General features: G+C 42.8%; 2 protein-coding genes across 9 annotated transcripts in view; one reads left to right on the top strand and one right to left on the bottom strand.

The window, feature by feature from the left end:
• Positions 1-345: 345 nt before the first annotated feature.
• TKT (transketolase) lies at positions 346-22,270 on the top strand. The gene is made up of 14 exons (XM_064432524.1): positions 346-634; positions 5,355-5,472; positions 6,806-6,919; positions 7,554-7,651; positions 9,258-9,449; positions 10,260-10,378; positions 11,272-11,465; positions 11,999-12,163; positions 12,817-12,973; positions 17,149-17,279; positions 18,315-18,398; positions 18,570-18,663; positions 20,249-20,371; positions 21,969-22,270. Exons 1-14 carry the CDS (start codon positions 528-530, stop codon positions 22,154-22,156), a joined length of 1,884 nt encoding a protein of 627 aa, XP_064288594.1. The 5' UTR covers positions 346-527; the 3' UTR covers positions 22,157-22,270.
• TMEM40 (transmembrane protein 40) overlaps positions 624-22,408 on the bottom strand; it is a 42,225-nt gene continuing 20,440 nt past the window's right edge. For 6 of the 8 annotated variants that reach the window (XM_064432527.1, XM_064432530.1, XM_064432531.1 and 3 more), the window contains one exon: positions 5,414-14,039. The gene's annotated coding sequence lies outside the window, so the exon portion shown is untranslated. Of the gene's footprint in view, positions 1,283-5,413; positions 14,040-22,408 lie in introns of those variants that run through there. The other 2 variants (XM_064432532.1, XM_064432533.1) reach the window with 2 other exon arrangements.

The raw sequence follows: 22,408 nt of genomic DNA, 5'->3' as shown, positions 1-22,408 counted from the left end.
AACATGAGAGAACTTCTTTACCCTGAGGGAGGTAGAGCACTGGAACAGCTGCCCAGGGAAGGCGTGGAGTCCTCCTCTTTGCAGACACTCCAAACCCACATGGGCCCGCTCGTGTGTCACCTGCTCTGGGTGACCCTGCCTTGGCGGGGGGGTTGCACTGGGCGGTCTCCACAGCTCCCTTCCAGCCTGACCACGGCTGTGATTTCCCGAGCGATGGCGAGCAGGGAGCGCGGCCGCCTCGCCCTCAGCGCCGCCTCACAGCGCGCCGCGGAAATGGCGCCCGCGGGAGGAGCGTGGAGCGGGCCCGGCCCGGCCCGCCCGCGGGCGGCAGGGAGGGAGGGAGGGAGGATGGAGGGAGCCGGCCGCTCCTCTCTCCGCCCCCTCGCTCCTCTCCCCTCCCCCGCGCTCCTCTCTCCGCCCCAGCGCTCGGCCCCGGTGAGCCGCGCCGCCGCTTCGCAAAGCCCGTGCTCAGACCAGCTCCAGCCGCCACCGCCCGAGAGCCGCCGCAGCCCTCCCGCGTCGCCCACATGGAGGATTACCACAAACCCGACCAGCAGACGCTGCAGGCGCTGAAGGACACGGCCAACCGGCTCCGCATCAGCTCCATCAAGGCCACGACCGCGGCCGGCTCCGGGTGAGTGAAGGAGGCGGGCGTGCAGCGACCCAGCCCCGGCCGCGCACCGGAGCCGCGCTCCCGCATCCCGGGGCTGCATCCGGCCTGGGGATGGGGCTGGGAGGGGCCGTGCGGGCTCCCGCTGCCCGGAGACGCTCCGGTGCCCCGGGGGCAGAGCCCCCGGTCCCGCGGTGCGGGGGTGCCGCAGGCCCGGCCGTGCCGCCCGCGGGAGCGCTGGGGCGGCGTGCGCGGGGATGGCAGCGGGCAGGGCCGGCCCCGCCGAGCCCCGGCACCCCCGGCGCTGGTGGATGCGGAGCGGCACGTGTGGAAATGGCGGCCGGGGGCTCCGCGGGCACAGCCCGCCCGGCCGGGCCACGTCGGTCGCCGGGGCCGGCGGCTGTTGTGACTGGGAGAGAGGCCGGGAATGCTAAGTTGGGGCAGGACTGAAAACCAAAGAATTTGTGCCCGAGGCGCAAGCGGCTTCTTTTTCATTGCGTGCCCGTCAGTTGGAACTAATTTTGCACAGAATTTCAAGTGAGCCCAAGTGGGATTATCTGTGCAATGCCCGCGGTCTCCAATGGGCAGTTTATTCAGGCCTCTGGACAGGATTTAGTGTGGGCTCTGATGTGTGCAGATTCCAGGGTTATCCTTTCTTTGATCGTGCTTTACCTATGGAAAAAAAAAAAAAATCTCTGCAAACAATCCGCTTTTAGTCATGCAAAATTAAAGCCATTTTTTCTGCTTGAAAAATATATCAATGCTTCTATATAAAGTGCGGGGCTTTTTTTTTTTTACACATATCCTGTCTTTTTGCAATTTCCTCCCTTGGCCCTCTTTGAAGCTAGTGCAGTGTCTTGAAAAAATCTGAAGGAATCCTTCGGATGCTGAGGTTTGTGTGAAGAAGGGTGATGTGCAAAATATTATAAAGCTTCTTTGAATTGCCTTACAGTCCCCACCCTGTGCCTGGCATGAGCTCCCTCACATGGCTCTCGAAGCTGAACTTTACTCGTTCCGTTTGCAGGCAGCAAATGAAAGCGCTGCTGTTGTTCTTCCCGTGAAATGGGTGTTGGACGCGGGAAACCTCTCAGCAAGTCAGAGCAGTGCTGGTTTACAGCACTGTCTGTTGGGTGCAGTCTGGACAGACGAGTATGGGGTACCCAGCAACTGCCCTTTTAGTTCTTGATTTGTTTCTGTAGTGTACTGTATTACACAAGTGTGTGTGAATGTGTAAATTGAAAACTGTGCTTTGTAAAGCTTGGGTTTCTGCATTCAGCTTCCAGTAAGTATTTTAAGCAGGCCACAGGGATGCACGGTATCAGTTGTCTCATCAACAGATAAAATTATTTCTCTGTTTTGTGTGATGTGCTGTTAAAGAACAAGGATCATACTACAGCCTCTGTTTCTCTTCCTCAGTCTGTGAAATTCACCAGTAAAACCATTCTCACCATACTGATGAAGAAATAGTAAAAGCAGTTTTACTCAAGCTTTTTATTCCCTGGTTCATCTGTGCTACAATACTGAGTCCTTCTAGCACAAAGGCATTTCAGTAATCCCTCTGGTTTATTCTGCCACTGGAGTTGTGTAGTCTGAAATTATTACACAACCTGATAACAAGCAGATTATGAAAGATGGGCTCTTAAGAGAAGATTCTGTTATAAGTAATATATTTTCTTAATAAGATTTGGTTGCCAAGATGATGGTGTAGTAATGTGCCCAAAAGACATTCAGTCTGTTGTGGAGTTAGGCAAAGCATGTACATTTCCAAAGCAGCTGTGCATTATGAATGTTTTCCAAAAACTGAGACAGTGTGCTTTGCTTAAATTGCTGGTGTTCACTGAGGATGGGAAAAGATGTTTGAATGCAAGTTAAGTTTAAATAGAAGCTTACAGTTAGTTAAAAATGTGAATTGTCATGATGGCTTTGACTTTGTTAAGGAAATACATGTTTGTTAAAGGTGTAGCTTGTAAAAACCGAAGGAAATACTTGCAATAAAAGCACTTCAGAAAAAATAGGACCTGCCTACTACTTTCAAGGAAGTAATTTCTGTGAACTGTGGCAGGTATTGCAACACAAATGGTGCTGTGGTAGATATGTCACACCAGTTCTTGCAGTCTTCTTTTACCTTCTGTTAAAGAAAGTACTGTCTTTGCCTGGACAAGACCTAACTCAGTCTGAGCCTGGAGTTGCTCAAACACATCACTTTGAGTATTTCATCAGCTGGAGTGGAAAAATTCAGTGAACTGAAAAAAAAAAATTGTGCTGAAAATTACTTATGTGGGCAAAAAATTTGATTAGGTTAGTTATAAAGATTGAACATACTTGCTTTGGGGTGTGGAAGAGCTCTTTCTTTTGGATAAGTAGTGCACACATTCCCATTGAAATGGATAGAGTCTCTGCTATAGCTGATAATAAATTTCTCTCGTTTTGAAACAGTGTCTTTGCTTCCTAGGGCAGGATGGATACATTCTTAAAAGTGGAAGTTGCAAGAGTTTCTTAAGAGGCAGTTATGTTTCATAAGATGTGATGTGACCACTTGTTGCAGATAAATTTTTTTCAGTTTTTTTGGTTTTGACTCAGTGTTCCATTTTAGTTTTCCACTGCTATCCTTTGAAATGTGTGGACACATGAAGATGGAGCAAATATCAATTGATGCACAGTAATAAAAAAAAACCCTACAAAACTAACTTGGAGCAATCATTTTACCCTTGTTTTGTGTGGATCCAGGATTTTGGTGTTCTAGTGTAGTTTGGGTTGGTCTCCTACTGAAGGACTGTATTTCAAAGTTAGGGGTTTTTTTGTTATTTCTGATAGTAGAAATTCATTTAATTAACCTGTAGCTTTAACAAGATGTTTTTCCAATTTTCAGGTAATTCATTAAATGTTTCTACTTTTTTTTTATTTCCACATGCTACCATTTTAGGTGGTTTAAAACTTTTTTAATCAAGACCAGGAGTTCATAGAAGTATGGTTAAGTATAAAGTTAATAAAATTAAAGGAATGAAAGCTTTAAACAAGCATGTAAGGCTTATTGATTAACTCAAATACATAAATATTTACTAATATGTTTGAACCATGGTTTAAAGCTAATTCTCTTGGTTCCCTGTGTGTGAGTACTTACTAAGGGATGGACACTAACCACAATTTGTATTCTGCTAGTGTTTTGCATGTTTTTATTCTCTTATTACAGTTATGTTGGGGATGTTGGGTGGGAAGGTTTATTACTATCAAAAGAAAATATTCTGATTAAGGTTCTAGTGAAAGTGTTGTCTAATCCTAACATGCATGGTAAATATACATGTAGGAAACAAAAGTGACACTTTCATAGTCAGTTTGTCCTGTTTTACAAGTAGGATCAAATATTTGAAGAATAGCCTGCTAAAGATGAAAAGTAAATGTTGGCAGAAGAGAAAGTGAGAAGAAACTGCTTTTTCAACCTCCTCACTACTCATCATCCACTTTCCTGTACTTCAGTAGCAATGGCTGATATCAAGAATTATGTTTACATCAGTAAAATCTGAAAAATGCTATTTTCCATACTCAATAAAGATTTTTAAAGAGTCTCCTTACCCTTTTAAGCTTTATGGCAAGTGAAAAGCCAAGGCTGGTACTCCCAAGTGGTCAAGTGGTGCCACCCATTCCAGGTGCATAAGAATTACAGTGATTATTATGTAAATTACAGTAATCTAGATCAATAAAAGTAATTCTGTGCCCTTCTATTGCACTTTGAATTAAATATATACCTTGTCATGGAATAACTCCAATTTGCTACTTGCATAACCTCTTCACCTAACTTTGTATTCACTTGGTATTTTATGGCACAGCTGCCTGTGAAATGGGCCTGTGTGTTCCTGAGGCAAGTTACAGTTGAGTATGAATTCATGCTGCTGTTATCCCAGACAATTCAATGGGAGAGACTGTACCAGACACTTGAAAATGTTTGATAAGCCAACTCACACAATATTTCAAACTTATAAAGATGTAAATGTAGAAAATGATAGTTCCCCTCTTAGCCAAAGATTAAGCAATTCAGTATTTTACAACATGTATCTGGGTGTTTACTGGAGACAGTAAATTTCCATATCCAGTTTCAGTAGAAGATGAAAACAAGAATTGCTTTGTTTAATGTCCTCTTTAGAAATCCGAATTCTTACTCTGTCAGCTCTAATGTGGTACAATGAAATGGGTCCTAAGTTATACTATTATAAATGTTCCAGAACTCTCTGCAGAAGTTAATCTTGCATTACCAATCCCTGCATGTGCATCAGAGCCTGAACAACTCCTGATGCCATGCTTTTAATTTCGCCACTCAGCGAGTGGCTCTAATTCTGTGGAAAGCTGTCCTTGTTTCCTCTGCATTGGTGTGAATTTCTGCCACCAGAAAATCAGTGGACTCTGATTTCAGGCCCAGGCTGACACAGCCTGTGTCTGACTGTCCTGTGCTTCAGCCACCCCTTCAGGTGGTGGTCCTTGGCATGGAGAAGAAGGGAGACTTCTAAAAAACAAGTCCTTGAGCTGTCAGCAGGGTCTTGATTGAACATCCATATCAACCAGATCAGAGGCTCCCTTTGTGTCAAAGTATTTGATTGGCACTGGGGGAACAGCACAGGGGTGGGATATCAAACACTTCAGATTTGTGTATTTTAATGCTGAGGAGTTGGGGTCTGATGAAGTGGTATTTTAAAGATGCAATCCTGAGCAAACAATAACACAAATGGTAATTTTGGCTCTTCTTGACTTGTAGCCACCCTACATCATGTTGCAGTGCAGCAGAGATTATGTCTGTGCTGTTTTTCCATACCATGAGGTACAAAGTGCAAGACCCCAGAAACGCCAGCAACGACCGGTTTGTTCTTTCAAAGGTAAATAAATAATTACTGGTTTGCTGTCCTCTTACAGTCTGCTAGCAAAGAGCTGTCAGTCTGTAGATTTAATTGACTTGTGTTTACGTACACTTACATCTGCAGAGATGTCTGTTGGAAATATTTGAGAGCCTGGAATTTGTCTGCTTCAGAAAGAAAGAAGCTGGCTAAATTAAGTTGCAGCATAACTTAAAAACAGTTTTAAAAGGGTCTTTGTAATGAGTCCTGATAAGTCTTAACTCCACTATGTTAAGTTGTTGTAATGTTAAATAATAAATATTGTCTATACAATCTATCAGGATGCAATAAGTTCTGTTTTATTTTTCTAACGAGGCAGTTGCAGTTGGCTTTTGTGCTCTTGTTAAATGCAGCCCTGCTGTTCTGCCTGCAGCCATGTCACAGTGGGCACTAATTCCTGCCAGCTTCTCAGGGAGCATTACATGAAACAGGGCAGGTTAGTGAGTAGTTTGTAGTTTGCATTCCTACTGTGCCAGTATGGTACTAAAGTCACTGTTAAATCTGAAGCCACTGTGGGTCAGAAAACACTTAAACCCCAGTCTGTGCTGGCTGTTAGTGTTTCTGTCCCCTTTCACATCATGTCCTTGCAAATCATGGGGATATATTGTTCATATGACATAAAGGCAGGTGAGGGGCCTTCAGAAAATGTAAAACATGACAAACGAGGTAAAACATGGCAGGTGAAGTGCTCCAGTGATGCACATTCCATCTTTGAGTCAGAATTCCTCAAGTGGTGGCTTGCAGTAGTGCTGTGGAGCCCATGGTGAATGTCCTTGTGCTGGATGTAACTGTTGCCATTTCTGGTGGCCGCTCTGAAAGAAGGAATTGAGTGAGAAGCAAGCAGTTGATGCTGAGGTGGTGAAGCACTGAGAGTCACTTCCTCATGTTTACTTTAGCTCTCTAATTAATCAGTGTTTCTGTCCAGAGTAGCTAAATGGCTTCAAACCTCTGCATGCTCTTTTCACTCCTGATGACTCCAGGAGTGGAAGATGACTGCTCCACAAAGGTCTGAGTGTACAAAGCTTAAAACTTTGCCTGTTGTCACTCACTGCATTCAACCCTGAGTACATTCATATTGAAGGAAGCTCTAGTGAGATAACACTGCTCATCCTGCTGGGGTGCTGTAAGCAGGGGCGTGGGGAACTTGGAAACAAGCATCAGTGTGGATGTGTGCATTGTAAAACTGTTTAATAACTCCATGTCTTCCTGATGGACACAAGAACCTGATTTCAGTGTCTGTCAGCTTTGTAGAGTTTGTCCTGATAGTCGGGAATGTGAAACTTGTGTTTTGTTTACAATTTCTGTTTCTCTCTAGGGTCACGCAGCACCTATTTTATATTCTGTTTGGGCAGAGGCTGGCTTTCTACAAGAAGGAGAATTACTGAACTTGAGGAAAATTGATTCTGTCCTAGAAGGACACCCAGTGCCAGTGAGTGCTCATAATCTTTGATACGAAAGGATGTTTCTGTGAAACAAGTGTATGTATTTCACAGCAATTTTGGTTGCCAGCTGTTCAGTACAAGAAAGATAAAGACTTTTAAGGATGATGGCATTTATGGCTTCACAATTGAATTTGAACTGTATTTGAATGAGCATGTAGAAATTACCTTTATTGTTGTAGTAAAGTTCCCCTACAGCCCTGCATGACAGTATTTTCCATTTCATAAATGTTTAGTTAAAGTTCCATCCAAGCTTCAGTTGCCCTTTAAGCAGCTTTGAGGTATTTCAAGAGTTTACACCCAGTTTGGCCACTTCATTGGTCTTTCCATTCCCAGCCAGTTGTTTCAATTGATTCTTTTTTACACAAAATCATCAATTCTTAACTGTTGCCATCCGAAGCATAGCTGAGAAATTCCCTTCCCTCTCAGAGGGCCCAGTTAGCTTGTGACAGTCATCATGAAAGAAATCTGCATTGCAGGGAAATAAGGGGTTCAAGATTTAGAGGGACTTGCACATTGTTATGGCTGAGAAGCTGCATTTTATATGTTGAACCATCTTCTAGCACTGGAAATTACTTCCTCTATTTGATAACTATAAAATAATTGTTGCCTTTTTATTCTCAGAGACAAGCCTTCACTGATGTGGCTACTGGATCCCTTGGGCAGGGTCTTGGTGCTGCTTGTGGAATGGCATACACTGGCAAATTCTTTGACAGAGCCAGGTAATTCCATTTTCATACTTCATGATTACAGGCATTCAAAGGGAAAATTTTGTTAAATTGGATGGATAGATAAATTCATTCTCCTTTATTCAATCCCAAGTCTGATTTCAAATTCAGGTTTTAAATGATAGATAGTTACAAAGCTGTTGCCAGTGAAACCACCAAAGGTTTAAAGATTAGCAACAATTAGTGCATATGTGTGTTTCTTTTGTAACCTGACAGCATTGCAAGCTGATGTTCCTGAACAGAGAAGACAGGGAGTTGTTGGAGGAGCCTCTAACTTCCAGAGAGTAACTGATATCCATTTTGAGACTGGATTGTCCCTTTAGAAGGAAAGTGCAAGCTGGAGAGGTCTGTTCAAAGTCAGATGACAAATAATGGAGAACGTTGGATAAGGAACCATTATGGTCAATAATAGCATAATTGAATCATAAAGTAGGGCTCCAAAATGTTATCAGAAAGGCACTCAACTCCACAGAGACAAAAATGACTGCTTCTGCCATTGGTTCTGTGCACAAGAAAAGATGTCTAAAGGCAAATCTGTATGTGGAGCAAAATAGCCTGATGTGGTTGATATATTTTATTTGACAGTTCTAGTACATCCAAGCATAGGCTGCCCAGTTAATGTGTCCTACACTTCACTAGCTTGAAATCATTTCTGTGAAAGATGACTTGCTGATTTTAATTGAGTTTAGCAGATGCTACGTGTGGAAAAAATCTAACTAGTGCTTACATGACAAAAGGAAAAGGTGGTCTTGCGTGCAGCACTGGGGAGCAGCTTAAGTGCAAGGAGTTCACATTTAGCTGAAGGCAGGTAGGAATCAGATTCAAAAGTCTCTTATAGCTTCATGTTGACTAAAAAAATCACTGACAGCCATCTCAATTATTTTGTTTTAAAATTATATATTTGAAGAATAATTTACTTTTTTTTTCATTTTAGTGTGTAATAAACATTTACAAAGTTTTGTTGTCCAGAAGAAGAGTGGTAGTAAAAGACAAATGCTGTGGCTGAATTTGGTAGAGATGAGGCAGTATTCCTGCTAACTGAGTTTTACCTAAATAAAGGGCTTCAGTAGCTGGAGAAATAGTCTACAAAGTCATGTAATGTTGGTTATCTTTTTACTGAACTCTGAATTTGTTATGTGGTATGCTTTAATCCATAGCGGAGTTCATCCACAATTTAGAGTTTCCTGGAATTAATTCCTGTTGTTGTCCTTGCAGAGGGTATATGGGAGGAAGGAGGAAGCAGAGGTAACTGTCCCTGCATTGTTCAGGATCTTGCTGAGTCACAGTGACAGTGTTCAATGGGCTTGTTCAGTCAAGCCTTGCAGTGGGAGGCTTAAGACTTGATTTTTTTGAGACAAAGGTTTGGAAAGGAGTGCAGTATTTCTCATCTTATTTTTCTAACGTGCAACGGCTCATAACTATTTTAATTTGATTTGTCTAAGGTTACGTAACTTTAGCTGAGGTGAATGCATTGAACAATGGGAATTGAGTTTGGGATAGAAAAATGAAGTGAATTCTTACTATGAATTATTGGAGGAGTTTTGATTTAATAGTGCTTACACATCAAACCTAATTTATTTTCATTTTTAATTTCTTCTAGCTATCGAGTGTACTGTCTGCTTGGAGATGGAGAGTTATCTGAAGGCTCTGTTTGGGAGGCAATGGCCTTTGCTGGCTTTTACAAGCTTGATAATCTCGTTGCTATATTTGATATTAATCGTCTTGGACAAAGTGACCCTGCTCCTCTGCAGCATCACGTTGAAATCTACCAGAAACGCTGCGAGGCCTTTGGGTATGTGAGTGGGAGAAGCTCAGGATAATCTCTCATTTGAAAATGTATGTTCTATTTGCTTCTCAGAATTGTTCAAAGGAGCTTTCAGCTCTAAACGACTCCATCAGCAAGAAAGATGGTCTTTCATAATGCCTGATATTGGTCAACTTTATGGCTGCAGCAGGAATATTGAAAGTGGCAAAATTTGTTGGTTTTGAGGAAAAATAAGGGCTGCTTGCACAGATAAATCTGTTTGGGGTCTTAAAACTGTTTTTAACACATCAAATTCAGATTTTGCAACTGTGACCACATGTCCTATTATAGCAAGTAGATCAGAAAAAAACAGAATGGAAAGTAAGAGAATTCTTTGTGTGTTGGCTTTCATTTAGTTTCATATTTCTGTGCAGATGCAAAGTCCATGCTAAAAAAATGTCAGATACAATAGAAACCAAATTATGCCTGAGTGTTTTGGGGTTTTTTAATCAACATCTATTGTCAGTTTTCATCTCATTTCTAGATGTTTGATTTGCTCTTGTGGTTAAAAATGGCCATTACGTTTGAAGAAATGTAGGATAACTTAGTTATCTGTGAGCTGTGAATTTTGCTCATAGTTGTTGATCCCCCTGTGACTCATTTTGCATTATAAAAAAGCAGCTGTGCTATTTTTTATGGTCTCAAATAAATGGTAGTTCGTGTTTCTGGTATACTTTGGGTCTCTTAAAAAGACACTGCACTGGAATGAAGTTAGTATTTGTTATTGTTATTGCTGACTACCAGAGAGTGTCACATGCTAAAACCCTTTAGAAACAGTTGATCTGTTTGTGTTCTTAGCTGGCATGCCATCATCGTGGATGGACACAGTGTGGAGGAGCTTTGCAAAGCCTTTGGCCAGGCCAAACATCAGCCAACAGCCATCATTGCAAAGACTTTTAAAGGCAGAGGCATATCAGGTAACAAAACAATTCTTGCTTTGCATACACACATAAATAGGATGTACACCTAGTGCTGCAGTGCAGGTACTTGCACATCTGCACATGCAGAAGGTCTTTGACCCTCTGTACCTCTCAGCAACATTATTGCTGAGAATTTGGTTTGGTCCTGTCAAGTGAGATGTGTGCCAGCTATGCAGTGTTCTGTCCATGGGATGGAGCAAATGCACACTCAGTGTGTCAAGGGTTGCCATGATTCCCTTTAGCCACAGCTTTTAGCAGCACTCTGAGCTTGCCTTTCTGACCAGATAAATATTATTAACAGCAGTGAATATCTTCATTCCTTTTCATTGAGTAAGCAAGCAAAGGTCATTATTTGCAGTGACTGAAAGAAAAGCAGTATATCAGGCAGAGAGGTGACTTGGCTGTTAGTGCTGGGTGCACAGATAAGAGGCATCAGAAGCTATTAAAATAAAGCTGTAAAATATCAGATCTTGTTTGAATTGGACACCTTGGTTAACTGTTGTTTCAAACTTATCTGAGTTTGTTCAAATAGAACTGTTGAAATTTCATGGGAAATGGTCATGCTGATTTACCGGTTGCTTCCTGCCACACTTGGAACCACACACTGTCTGTTATGGGCAAATTTACAAATAATTTCAGTAGAAGGTGCTGGGATTTTGTCACAAGTTTGGAATATATGTAATTTGATTATGTAAAATTCATCCTATTTCTTTAAATATGTTTGTCTTAACGCAGTTGAATACTACTGTAATTGTTCAAGGAATTTCTTCCTTGGAAGAGAATACTGGACTGTCATACTCCACTGCACTTTCATCTGGGTAAAATCTGAAGATAAAAACCTAAATTGTTTTTATACTTTTCTTACTTGTAATGTAACTTTAAATACACAGGTGTTGAAGATAAGGAAAGCTGGCATGGAAAGCCCCTTCCAAAAAATATGGCTGAACAGGTCATTCAGGAAATAGATGACAGAATCCAGAACAAGAAAAAGCTTTCTCCAGCCCTTCCAGAAGAAGATGCACCTATAGTAAATATTAGAAACATTAAGATGCCATCTCCACCAACTTACAAAGTGGGAGAAAAGGTATCCCCTTCTTTTTCACTGATGGTCAGATATTTCAAAGTGTGAGACTGTTTAACAGGATGGCAGGAGTTTTTGTGTTATGCCTTGCCCCATTTGCAACTACCCACCTCTTCTCAGTAGGCAGACACCTATTTCTGTGGTGTGACACAGTCAACTTGCTGGGTATCGAAAGGGTATATAAATATATTAAAATATGGAGATTCAAATCACCCTTCTTCATTTCATGATCATTATCAATTTTCTAAACTACTTTATGTGCCTTTGAAATTGAAGAAACTCCTTGAGGTTCAGAATTTCCAAGATTGGAAAGCAAGGCTTTAAACTATTTCCTAGCCAGATTGGTGGGGAGTTGCCAATTTCAGCAAGGATGCATTTTCTAAAGCTTCGTTATGGGTTTGTTTGCTCTTCTGTGTGTCACCATTCTCCTATGTACTTTTGATACTGCTGTCATTTGAAAGCAAGAAAACAGGAGCAAAAAAAAACCTCTAGAAAGCAGCAAGTTACAGCAGCCCTGGTGTGTTTTCCTTTTGCAGTGGGCCACCCGCAAGGCTTACGGGGTTGCGCTTGCAAAGCTGGGCCACGCCAACGATCGAGTGGTTGCTCTGGATGGCGACACAAAGAACTCCACCTTCTCAGAGCTCTTCAAGAAGGAACATCCCAGTCGCTACATCGAGTGCTACATTGCTGAGCAGAACATGGTAACTGCTCCCTTGGGTTTATTGAAAGATTAGTATGATCCTTCAGTGTGAGTCCCCTTACTGAGTCCCCTTACTGAGTCCCCTTACTGAGTCCCCTTACAGTGGGCATCTAATACTTGTTTTTCATATAAATATGTGGTAATTGTAGCAAAAACCAATTTGGCAACCTTGTTCTAATTTCCATTTTGCTAAAGAAGGGTCTTTTAACAAATAACCAGTCCAAATAACACAGGTAAATACATTCCCTCTTACTAATGATGATTTTTGTCTTCTGGAGATAGCAAGACCATGTCCATTGGACTGAGAACATAAGCCTTTGAACCAGGAGAAGAAAGAGAGGGATAAGTCTTAAAAATCTTTGAATGGCTGCTTTAAGCAGATAAAGAAAAGAAGCTGCCAGTAAGAGTCAACAATGACAGCTAGCAGTTGAAGCATGGAGCAGAGGAGATGCAGGAGAATAGATACTGGGAGGGTGAGTTGCCTCCTTTCCTTTCTGGAAATGCCAGCAATTAGAAGCAGGACTAAACAAAGATTTTTAGTCTGCGCTGAGAGCTTCTTGCTAAATTTTTAGGGCAAGAAGTCCCACAGATGATGTCCTGGAAACCACTGATAAATGAGGAATTCACTGTTCTTATCCAATGTCCCTCTTTCAGGTGAGCATTGCAGTTGGTTGTGCCACTCGTGACAGGACCGTTGCTTTTGCCAGCACCTTTGCCACCTTCTTCTCGCGGGCGTTTGACCAGATCCGCATGGCTGCCATCTCCGACAGCAACATCAACCTCTGCGGCTCCCACTGCGGCGTCTCCATCGGTAAGGGCACCTGCTGTCCCAGCAGCACTCCCCATCCTCTCAGAGAGGGGTGTCTGGCAGCCACATGGATCCTGCTCTGTGGAGGCAAGCTGGGGTGGTGTAACAGTGGCAGCAGTCATATTTGCAAGTCCACTTCTGTTGGGTTTAGAAAGAATTAGAAAAATTTCAAGCTGTCATTGGCTTGTTTTTCCTCTTTGGCCTGATGAAAATAGGACTTTTCCCTACAAGCTTTCCTACTGTACAAGTTAAGACTGATATAAAGGGATTGGACTGAAACTGAGAGGTTCGGGTTCCATTTCATCTTTGCAGTTGATGAAAAAAGAGAGAATATTCTCTCTGTGGAGAGAATAATCATGTGCTTACTGTGCTGTTTCCCATTCTCTTAAATGAGAAACTAATGATACTCTTCTTGCACAGATGCTTTTGTCCATCAATCTCAAAAACACTTTAGAGAACACACATTTGAAATAACTACTTCAACTTATCCCAGTATTTTTCACTACTGAAATTGTTAATATGGTCATTTAAAAAATCCAAAATCTCTTACATACTAATGAAACAGGAACTGTGAAGCTCTAAGATAATTCAGAAAATGAATAATAGAAAGTTTTGGTTGGAAAGATCTTAAAGGTCATCTCTTTCCAACATCTGCCACTAGAGCAGGTTGCTCAAAGTGAGGCAGGACTTACCCTTGGCTGTCTTGAATCACCTCCTCCTCCCCATGTGCATTAGTACAGCTTCTAGGAGGATCTGTTCCAACATCTTCCCAGGCATAGAGTGATAGTTGGTAGTTCCCAGCATTCTCTCTCTTCCCCCTTTTAAAACTGGGTGCAGTGTTTCCCTTTTTCCAGCCAGTGGGGACTCCACCTGGTGCTGCTGTGACTTTTCATGGGGAGTGTCTTGGCAGCTTCCTCAGCCAATTCCCTCAGGACTCTGGGATACATCTGGTCAGCTCCCATGGACTCTTGTTTGTTGGAGTTCCTCAGGAGGTCATGAGCCTGATCTGTTGGGCTTTAATCTCAGCTGGACACCAAGTGCCACCCAGCCACTCACACACTCCCTGTCCCTGCAATGGGATTAGGAGGAGAATCAGAAAAAAACTTGTAAATTAACTGCTCCTACTACTAATAATAATAATTGTAATTATAAAAATAAACTCAAAAAACCAAGCACAATACAATTTCTCAACACCCACTGACCAATGCCCAGCCTGTCCCTGAGCTGTGCTCAGCCCCTTCCAGCCAACCTCCCCCCAGCTTTGTATGCTGAGCATGGCATTCTGTGGTATGGAATGTCCTCGTGGCCAGCTTGGGCCAGCTGTCTGGGCCATGGTCCCTCCCAGCTTTTTGTCCATCTCCTCACTGGCAGAGGATGAGGACACTGAAATGTCCTTGATTTAGGATAACATCACACAGCAACAACCAAAACATTGGTGTGTTATCAACAGCATTCTCATCCTAAATCCAAAACACTCCACTGTACCAGCTAAGAAAAAAATGAACTATCCCAGCCAAACCCAGGATGTCTTGCAGCAGAAGGGACTTTGCTTGTCCAGGCCCTGTCCTGCAGTCCATCCACCTGAGAGGTGTGGGAAAAGGGTTTGCAGTGGAGACCAAGGCAGCAGAGCCAGCACATCTCAGTCCAGCTGACTGAGGGCCCTCAGCAGCAGAGCATTCTCTGGTCTTGCCTCCCCACTGTAACTGGAACACATCAGTCATAGTGGGTTGGCTTTGGTTTGAAGGAGGAAGAGGATTTTATTTTTTACATGACCCATGAAAACAGGAACAGACTTGCATACCAAGAAGAAAAATGCAAGTAGACATTCATGCTTGAAAAACTAATAGGTATTTCTAGGGAAAGTGAAAGAGAGAGAGAGCTGACAGGGGTAGTAAATTGAGGTTCACTGCATACATCAGTTTTTCAGTTGATTTAATGTTTTGGATTTTTTTTCATTTAAAACAAAATAGTTAATTTGTATCAGATTATGGCCTTTGTGTGTAATTAAGGAGAAATTCTATTACAAGCCTCTTATTAAAATCAGTCCTTCCACCTTCAGACTTTTAGCAAGCACGGTGTTGATGTAAAAGCTGATTTAGGAAGATAAATCTCTTTTGGGTTACCCGAATTGTCTCCTAGAACTACACTTCCAAGTTTCAATTTTCAGCACATGAAATGTTCTGCTGGGAGCTGTGACTGTGAAGTGCAGACTTGGATTTATAAAGTTGTTTGAGGTACAAATCTCATTCAAGCCTCAACTTGATTTTCCAAAAAGAATTTCAACCCAAAGTTTTGCAACTTATATAAAGAGTTATAAAGAAAGTTATTCAGAGAAATCCTTTAGCAGTTAAAAAATTCAATTTTAAATGAAAGGGTATGAATGAAGCATACTTCCTGTTAGAACTTTGGGCCTGCATGGGGATCCAAATCTGCATGGAATTCAATCCAATCTGGATCTGTGGTGAAAATTGAAGTTTCATGTATGCAGTTCTAGGCAGACCTGGACTTCTGCTGCACTGAAATTTGAACCACCAAATTTATGAGAAATAGCTATCACAATACCTTTTGGACTTGTGCAAGTTCACTCCTAGACCAATAGGTGCTGATGGACCAAAACATTAAATAAGTTTTAAGGTCATAAAGAATAACAGAAAAATCTGTATTTTTCAAACTGAACATATAGGAAAAAAATCGTAGTGTACACGTGTCAGGAATAGAAATATCAATTGTTTAGACCGTTTTATATCCGGGACATATTAAGTATTTACTTATTTTATTAAGCTATCAATGTAGGTTTTGCAGATGTAATTGAGAATTATACTCTCATTTGATCTGTGATATTCCAAAACCATATAAACTGAGATTTTCATAAAGACTTGGGGCCAGACTCAACTTGGTGCTAGTCTGTAAGTTACTTTAAATTGAATTGAGGAGCTTTGAATGTTGGTGGTATTGGCACCACCACAGCAAAAGCAGGACAAACATGAGTAACTCTCTACCTTTGATAAGATTCAGATTCAGGATATTAAAATTATCACCTGATAATTTTATTCTTCATAATTTAATTTTCCTTCTATGCCTTCATTGTGTGAGTGCATTTTAGGAAAGGAAAATGCCCACTGGATCCCTCTCATTCAGAGCACACACATTTAGGAACTGTGATGTTGAGAGGGTTTCTTCATGTCATGAGAGCCGAGAGACTTCCTTTTCCTGGTCTGTGCTTACTTTATTAGTAATGTGCAGTGGCAGAGTTCAATGATTGATCTCTTTAACATGTTTAAAGTTCTTCAGAATTTTGTGCTGCTCTTAGGAAAATATTCTCCTCCTTCCTCGTGAACTCGTCCTTCTTGAATAACAGGTAGCGGGTGCATGTGGGAAGGCTCCTAGCCCTGCTGCTGCAGGCTGTGACATGAGTGGCTCCAGAGCTGTGTGCATGGCTGCTTTGGAGCAGTGCCATTCCCAAAGCTCCGTTACGTAACGTCACTGGGGTGGGGGTGTTGTGGTGGTTGTTGCTTTAACCATGGAAAATCCTGGCACCCAGCACGTGTCCTTTTCATAGATCTGCAGTTTGTGCCATGAGGCGCTTGAGTTGTTCAATTAACAACACAGATGCCCTATTGCTCCTTAAAAGACTGTTTTCCAGCATTAAAAAATACATACATACCCTTCATTTAATCTTGAAATCAGCCTAAGAATTTGAGAGTAGTTGTACCAATTGCACTCTCCATTTCTGATGGGACACATGCAATTCTCCTTTCACATTTCCAGCAGTTTAAATCTGGAGGAACATTTATTGACAAGTATAAATTTTGTCTCAGCACATGTAAATCTAAAAGTGTTCAGATATCTTGCAACCCTCTTTCTGTATCTGTGCCCTTCCTATTTGGTTGTATTCCTTTTGTGTTGTTTTATTGTTATACTTTATTTCCTATTTTTTCTTTTTAATCCCAGTTCTCTTTCTTTTTAGTCTCTTTCTATCCTTATTTACTGTTTAGATGGTTCCAAGTTTAAGGAGAAGATGATTCTTTTCTCAAGCAGGTAGACTTGCATGTCGTGTGTATGCCTGATTTTATCCTTTTCTCCTTTTTTGCCTGGTTTATGTTGAACCTCACTTCTATATTGAGTGATTGTCAAAAATGTGCACTTGCTCTTTTGTAACCTTTCTTTAATTCTTTCAGGTGAGGATGGGCCATCTCAGATGGGGCTGGAGGATCTGTGCATGTTCCGGGCTATTCCCAACTCCACTGTGTTTTACCCCAGTGATGCTGTAGCCACTGAAAAAGCAGTGGAAATAGCTGCCAACACCAAGGTTTGCATCACAGTATTTCTGAGCCACAGAATAATTCTGTCTTTTGTACTACTCTTGTTGCTTCTGGCATGTTTCTTGCATGTCTCTACCCACGTAAATTCTTCCCGAGGCTCCAGTGGGGCAGTGGGATGTTTTCTTTTCAAGGAAAGGTTGCAGACATTCTGTCCAGGCTAGTGCAGAATGAACAATCTTGAATGCTGTGGGCCAGATTTGGGGAGATGTAAATGCTTACACAAGTGCAGTTTGAATCTATATTGAATTAAAGTGTAGGTCTTCAGCAAACCTAAAAGCGCTCTCCTTATCTCTGGGGTCAAACTTGAAGCTGGATACAGAAAGAGAAATCTCTGTATTGAGGATTTTGATCATCTCCTTGATCAGTATTTTCCTTGCTGCCATACCAGTTTTTCTTAAGAAAGGAGCAAATGATCTGAAAAAATTCAATTTTGCTACTACAGGTTTTCAGTGAAGGAATGTGGAAATTTGGTGTGCAACAAATATGATGAGTGGTTTGTGGGAAAAAAAAAAAAGATGGGCAATGGGGAAAGGAGTGGGAAGAAGAGATTAAAGTACAAGTTTGCTACCTCTTCTGGAAAGGCATCTGAACTTTAACTGATGGAAAGCCTTATTCCTTGCTTCCAGCCTAGCATTCTTCTCTAACTTAAAATTGACAGAGTAAAAGTTGCACATGTATGGTAAGGTTCTAAGAGTCTAATTAACTCAAGTAGGATTCTCCATTTGCACAAGAGAACAAAAGAGAGATAAGTATCTTGGAATCAGAGAGGAAATTGTAAGTTATCAGTGTGCTTTAAGAGGAGGTGAAGTGTTTTGTACTGTTTGAAGCAACCAGCTGCCACAAAGGACTAATGGGAATTGGTGGGGCAGAGTTTACTTATAGGAACCAGAGGCAACATAGAAGAGTGAATATCAGACAAATAGAAGGAGTCATCTTGCTGTATTTTTTTTATAGGATTTATCAACTAGAATGTCAACACTTTTCTGTTTTCCTAACTTCTAACATGTTCACCTTGGAAACAGGGCATTTGTTTCATCAGAACCAGTCGTCCTGAAAACCCTGTCATTTACAACAACAATGAGGACTTCCATATTGGACAGGCAAAGGTAAATACTGCACAGATAAACAGAATCAGAAAAATATGCAGTGTTCCTTTTGTAAAAGCCCTTTTCCCTCTAAAGTGTTGCAAAGATTTGATCTTTTCATTAAAATCTCTAGAAATGTAAAAAAGCCAGTAAGATTAAGTGTTAAAAACACATGGACATGTTTTCTTGCAGGTGGTTTTGAAGAGTAAGGATGACCAAGTGACTGTGATTGGAGCAGGAGTCACTCTGCACGAAGCACTGGCTGCAGCAGAGCAGCTGAGAAAAGGTGGGGCTTTTTTCCTTTTTGTCATGTAACACAGAAAAAAAATCAATACCAGTCAGTCTAGCTGCTCACCCTTTGTACTGGTAAACATGAATGACACTGTTCAGACAGCTAGTCAGGCACCTGTTAGCTGAAACAGTACAACACAGCATGCAGCTGCCAGTCTTGCCTAATGGAGGAGGTTTAGTTGGCTTAGCAGCATTAGTAGCCATGAAAACTGACAACAGATCACATCAGGGTCTCCTTAGAATTGCTGATCTGTGGTAGTTCCCTATGGGCAGAGACTTGGGGACACTGTGTGAGAAGCAGGAGTGGCACCTGGCCTGATACAGTACAATGGGATGGAAACAGGCTGGGAGCAGGTCCCAAACCACAGCTTGTCACCTGTGTGTGCCCATGGCACCTGGCCCTGGGTTGGGCTCACTGCTGACCTGGGTTCCTTTGGCAACTCTGAACCAGTGTGGGAGGGGCACAAATCTATGGCAGTGCTCAAGTCACTGACATCTCACAGCAGTGGCAACCCTTCAATGAAACAAGAGAAAAATACCATCAAAAACCCAGCTGTGAGTCAGGAGCCTCTCCCCAGGAAGAGATTACAAATAGCAGGAGATAATACAGTAATGCTGCCTGTGGCTTTTGGGCAGCTTTGTGTGCAGCCTCTGGGTGCACTGATACTTTGTCATGGCCTCAAGTCACCAGGCTTAGGACATTTTGAAAGTTGTATTTTCAGAACCATTTTTATTTTTCTACACTTAACGTGCTTTACAATGCTCTGCTGATCTTGAAGTCTATGTAATCACCTCTGAAAAGATAATCCCACAGTGCAGAGGCAGGGTCTAATACCCAAAATGTATTGGCCACTAAAGAGCCTTCAGTCACAAAATGACAATAGGGCCTCTTCATGTGTAGGAGTCAGCCCAGTGTTCAGCCAGCCAGGATCAGAGACACCCTCACATAATTGCTATTCTTTATAAACAATTGCCATTTGTGTGCAGCTCTAATGAGCCATTGGCCTGCCTTATGAGGGCAGGGCAGATCTGGGTTTGGTGCCAACCATCCTTAAGGGTGCCCTGGTAGGGCTGGGCAGCTCAGATAGGCACACCTGAGAGGTGGCAACCTGCAGTGGAGAAAGAATTCAGAATGCCTACACACCAAAGAATTGGGTGGAAATTGCACTTGGCTTGACAATAAAGGTAAAATAAATGTCTGAGAAAAAAATTACAATTGACAGCCTGAGTAAGGAGGATTTCTCTGGTGACTGGATTCTGTCTTACCTGGGGAAAGCCAGTTAGATTACTTTTTTACTGATGGGTGCTCCTGGTCACCTTGAATCCCTCATCCAAGCCTCCTCCACCAGGTCTGTGAATAAATGGATATCACTATTCCACAATGTGCATGGAGAAAGAATACATGTAGAAATTAGGGCTGGCTGGGTTCTGTGCTAGATGAGCCATAGGTACAGGTACCTGGGAGCTCATGTGGGCAGCTCTCATAATGGTCTAGGAGATCACAGCCATTGCCTGTGCCGCTGGCATTGTCTTGCATGTTGCAATTCATTGTTACAAATGATTTTCATTTATTTATGCAGAGAAGATCTACATCCGTGTGATTGATCCCTTCACTATAAAGCCCCTGGATAAGAAGACAATACTTGAAAGTGCAAGAGCAACCAAGGGCAGAATCATCACTGTTGAGGACCACTACCATGAAGGTGAGGAGAGTCTGGGAGGTCACAGCTCTCAGAGGCTGGCAGCTCCCAGCTTCTGACCTGACAGAGGAGTATGAGACCTGGTGCTGTCATTCCATGAAAGCAAAAGAAAGATTTCAGGTTTTTTTGGTGCTGTTAGGATTACAAAGTGACAGGAGAGTTGAAAGTTCCAAAGACTTAAGGGGTAATCAGGGCTGCCTTTCTGATTAACTTGGCCCTGTGTGCCCTTTGTGTGTTTGGTCCAAGTGAAGTCTGGATTCATTTGTGCCCAGTGAAGTTGTAAATTCCTGCTGTGCTGCAGGGGCTCTGCTCAGAGTGTTCTCTGAAAGGCTGTACAGCAGCTTCTCTGCAGGTGTGAAATTGCAAGAGATCATTGCTGTGCAGGTTTAGGTATTCCATGTGTCTAAAAGCTTGGCTCCACATTGCTTGAAATCAGATGGTTTGGGAAGTTTCCACGGTTTTTCCACAGTTACTCTGGGATTTTTCCCAGAGTTTTTTTCTATTTTTCCCAGTTACTCTGGGATAAATTCCTCTCTTTTTCTTCTCCACCACCATATATATCTACTAACAGAAATTAGTAGATGTAGTTATGAGAACATTATGTTAATTTAAGGTGAGCATCACTCTTGCCAGGTACCTGAAGTGAGCTGGTTCTACCCCAAGTGCTGGATACACCATGTTTTGTCCCAGACTATGGATGTGATAGATCCCTGAACCTCAGTGTTCAGTAGCTCAGTGTTCAGCTCTGGACAAGTATTTTACTGCAGGTTTGCCAGACTGCAGAGTGTTAACTGTGAGGTGCTGAACAGGAGCTTTGTGCTGGCACGGTGCTCCGTGGTGCAGGCAGGGCAGGTGTCTGTGCTTGCAGGCCCCATCACTGAGCTCACCAGCTGCATCCACAGAGGTACATCTGGCTGCAGGCTCAGTTTGGTTAAATCCCACCACGCCTGGAGCTGTGGGCAGCCCTGTGATCCTGGATACATTCTCTGAAGGGTCGCACCTCCTGGTCTCACAGCACACGCTTTTGACACAAGTCCTGTTTTCTTCTTCCCTAGTACTTCTGCTTCCAGTGTCTCTCCTGCCTCCATGCAGTTCCCCTTGCATCCTTGGGCGCTGTGACTGATAGTGAGTCAGAGCTGAGCTCTGAGCAAAGGTTGTGAATACATTACATAACCAGAGAGGTGCCCAGCAGCACGTACAGGCACTGTGAAAAGATGGAGCTCTGAACTGCTGCTGAGATTGGTTAGAATTTCAGCACGTTAAGTACACTTGTAAATGCTCTTCAGTCAAAGTGTATTTTTAAACCTGGTTCCTGGTGGCTGATGCTGAGGTGGTGAGAGCTTGCTGACAGTCCTGTGCCCTTGAGAGGCAGGTGTGTCCTGCTGCTTACGGCTGAGTACTTCAGAAATGGCTGCCTGCTTGTCCTCAGAATGCCTTTGACACAGGACAGGGTTTTCAGTTTGCAGCTGGCCCACTCAGACGTGTGTGACTGGTGCTTTCCTGAGGCTGGGAATGGAGGCTGTAGGCTGCAGGCCCCACACACACAGTGTGGAGGTTCCTGCTGGCACGCTCCGTCAGTGCCTGTGCGCTCTCTCCACAGGTGGCATTGGCGAAGCCGTGTGTGCCGCTGTGGTGGGCGAGCCCGGTGTCACCGTCACTCGCCTGGCTGTGTCCCACGTGCCCCGCAGTGGGAAGCCAGCTGAGCTGCTGAAGATGTTTGGCATTGACAAGGATGCCATCATGCAGGCGGTGAGGGCAGCCGTGTCCAAGTCCAGGAACGCGGAGTAGATCGGAGCGTCTGGTGCTGTGTAATGGAAGAGCTGCGTTTGGAGAGGTTAAGGCAGGCAAAGGTGCTTCATGTAGAGAGTTCTAATAAAAATACCAGCTTAAAAAATCTTCTGGGTTTAATCTCTTCTTTTCTCTGTGGGGTTTGGTGTTGGGGGGTAATACCTGCAGCCCCTCCTGTCTGCCTTGCCCCCAGCCATTTAAAACCAAAGACAAGGAGGAAGTACCCAATGTGCAGGGTGATGCCAAAGTGGA

The sequence above is a fragment of the Passer domesticus genome, chromosome 9 (assembly GCF_036417665.1).
Source record: "Passer domesticus isolate bPasDom1 chromosome 9, bPasDom1.hap1, whole genome shotgun sequence".
In the NCBI taxonomy this organism is placed as follows: Eukaryota; Metazoa; Chordata; class Aves; order Passeriformes; family Passeridae; genus Passer; species Passer domesticus.
This window is presented reverse-complemented; position numbering and strand designations above follow the sequence as displayed.

Excerpts from the sequence above, each read along its gene's own strand:
- TKT (XM_064432524.1), top strand. The coding sequence starts at position 528 with ATGGAGGATTACCACAAACCCGACCAGCAGACGCTGCAGGCGCTGAAG. Across the intron at positions 7,652-9,257 it reads AAATTCTTTGACAGAGCCAG|CTATCGAGTGTACTGTCTGC; the intron begins GTAATTCCATTT and ends AATTTCTTCTAG. Across the intron at positions 18,399-18,569 it reads TCCATATTGGACAGGCAAAG|GTGGTTTTGAAGAGTAAGGA; the intron begins GTAAATACTGCA and ends GTTTTCTTGCAG.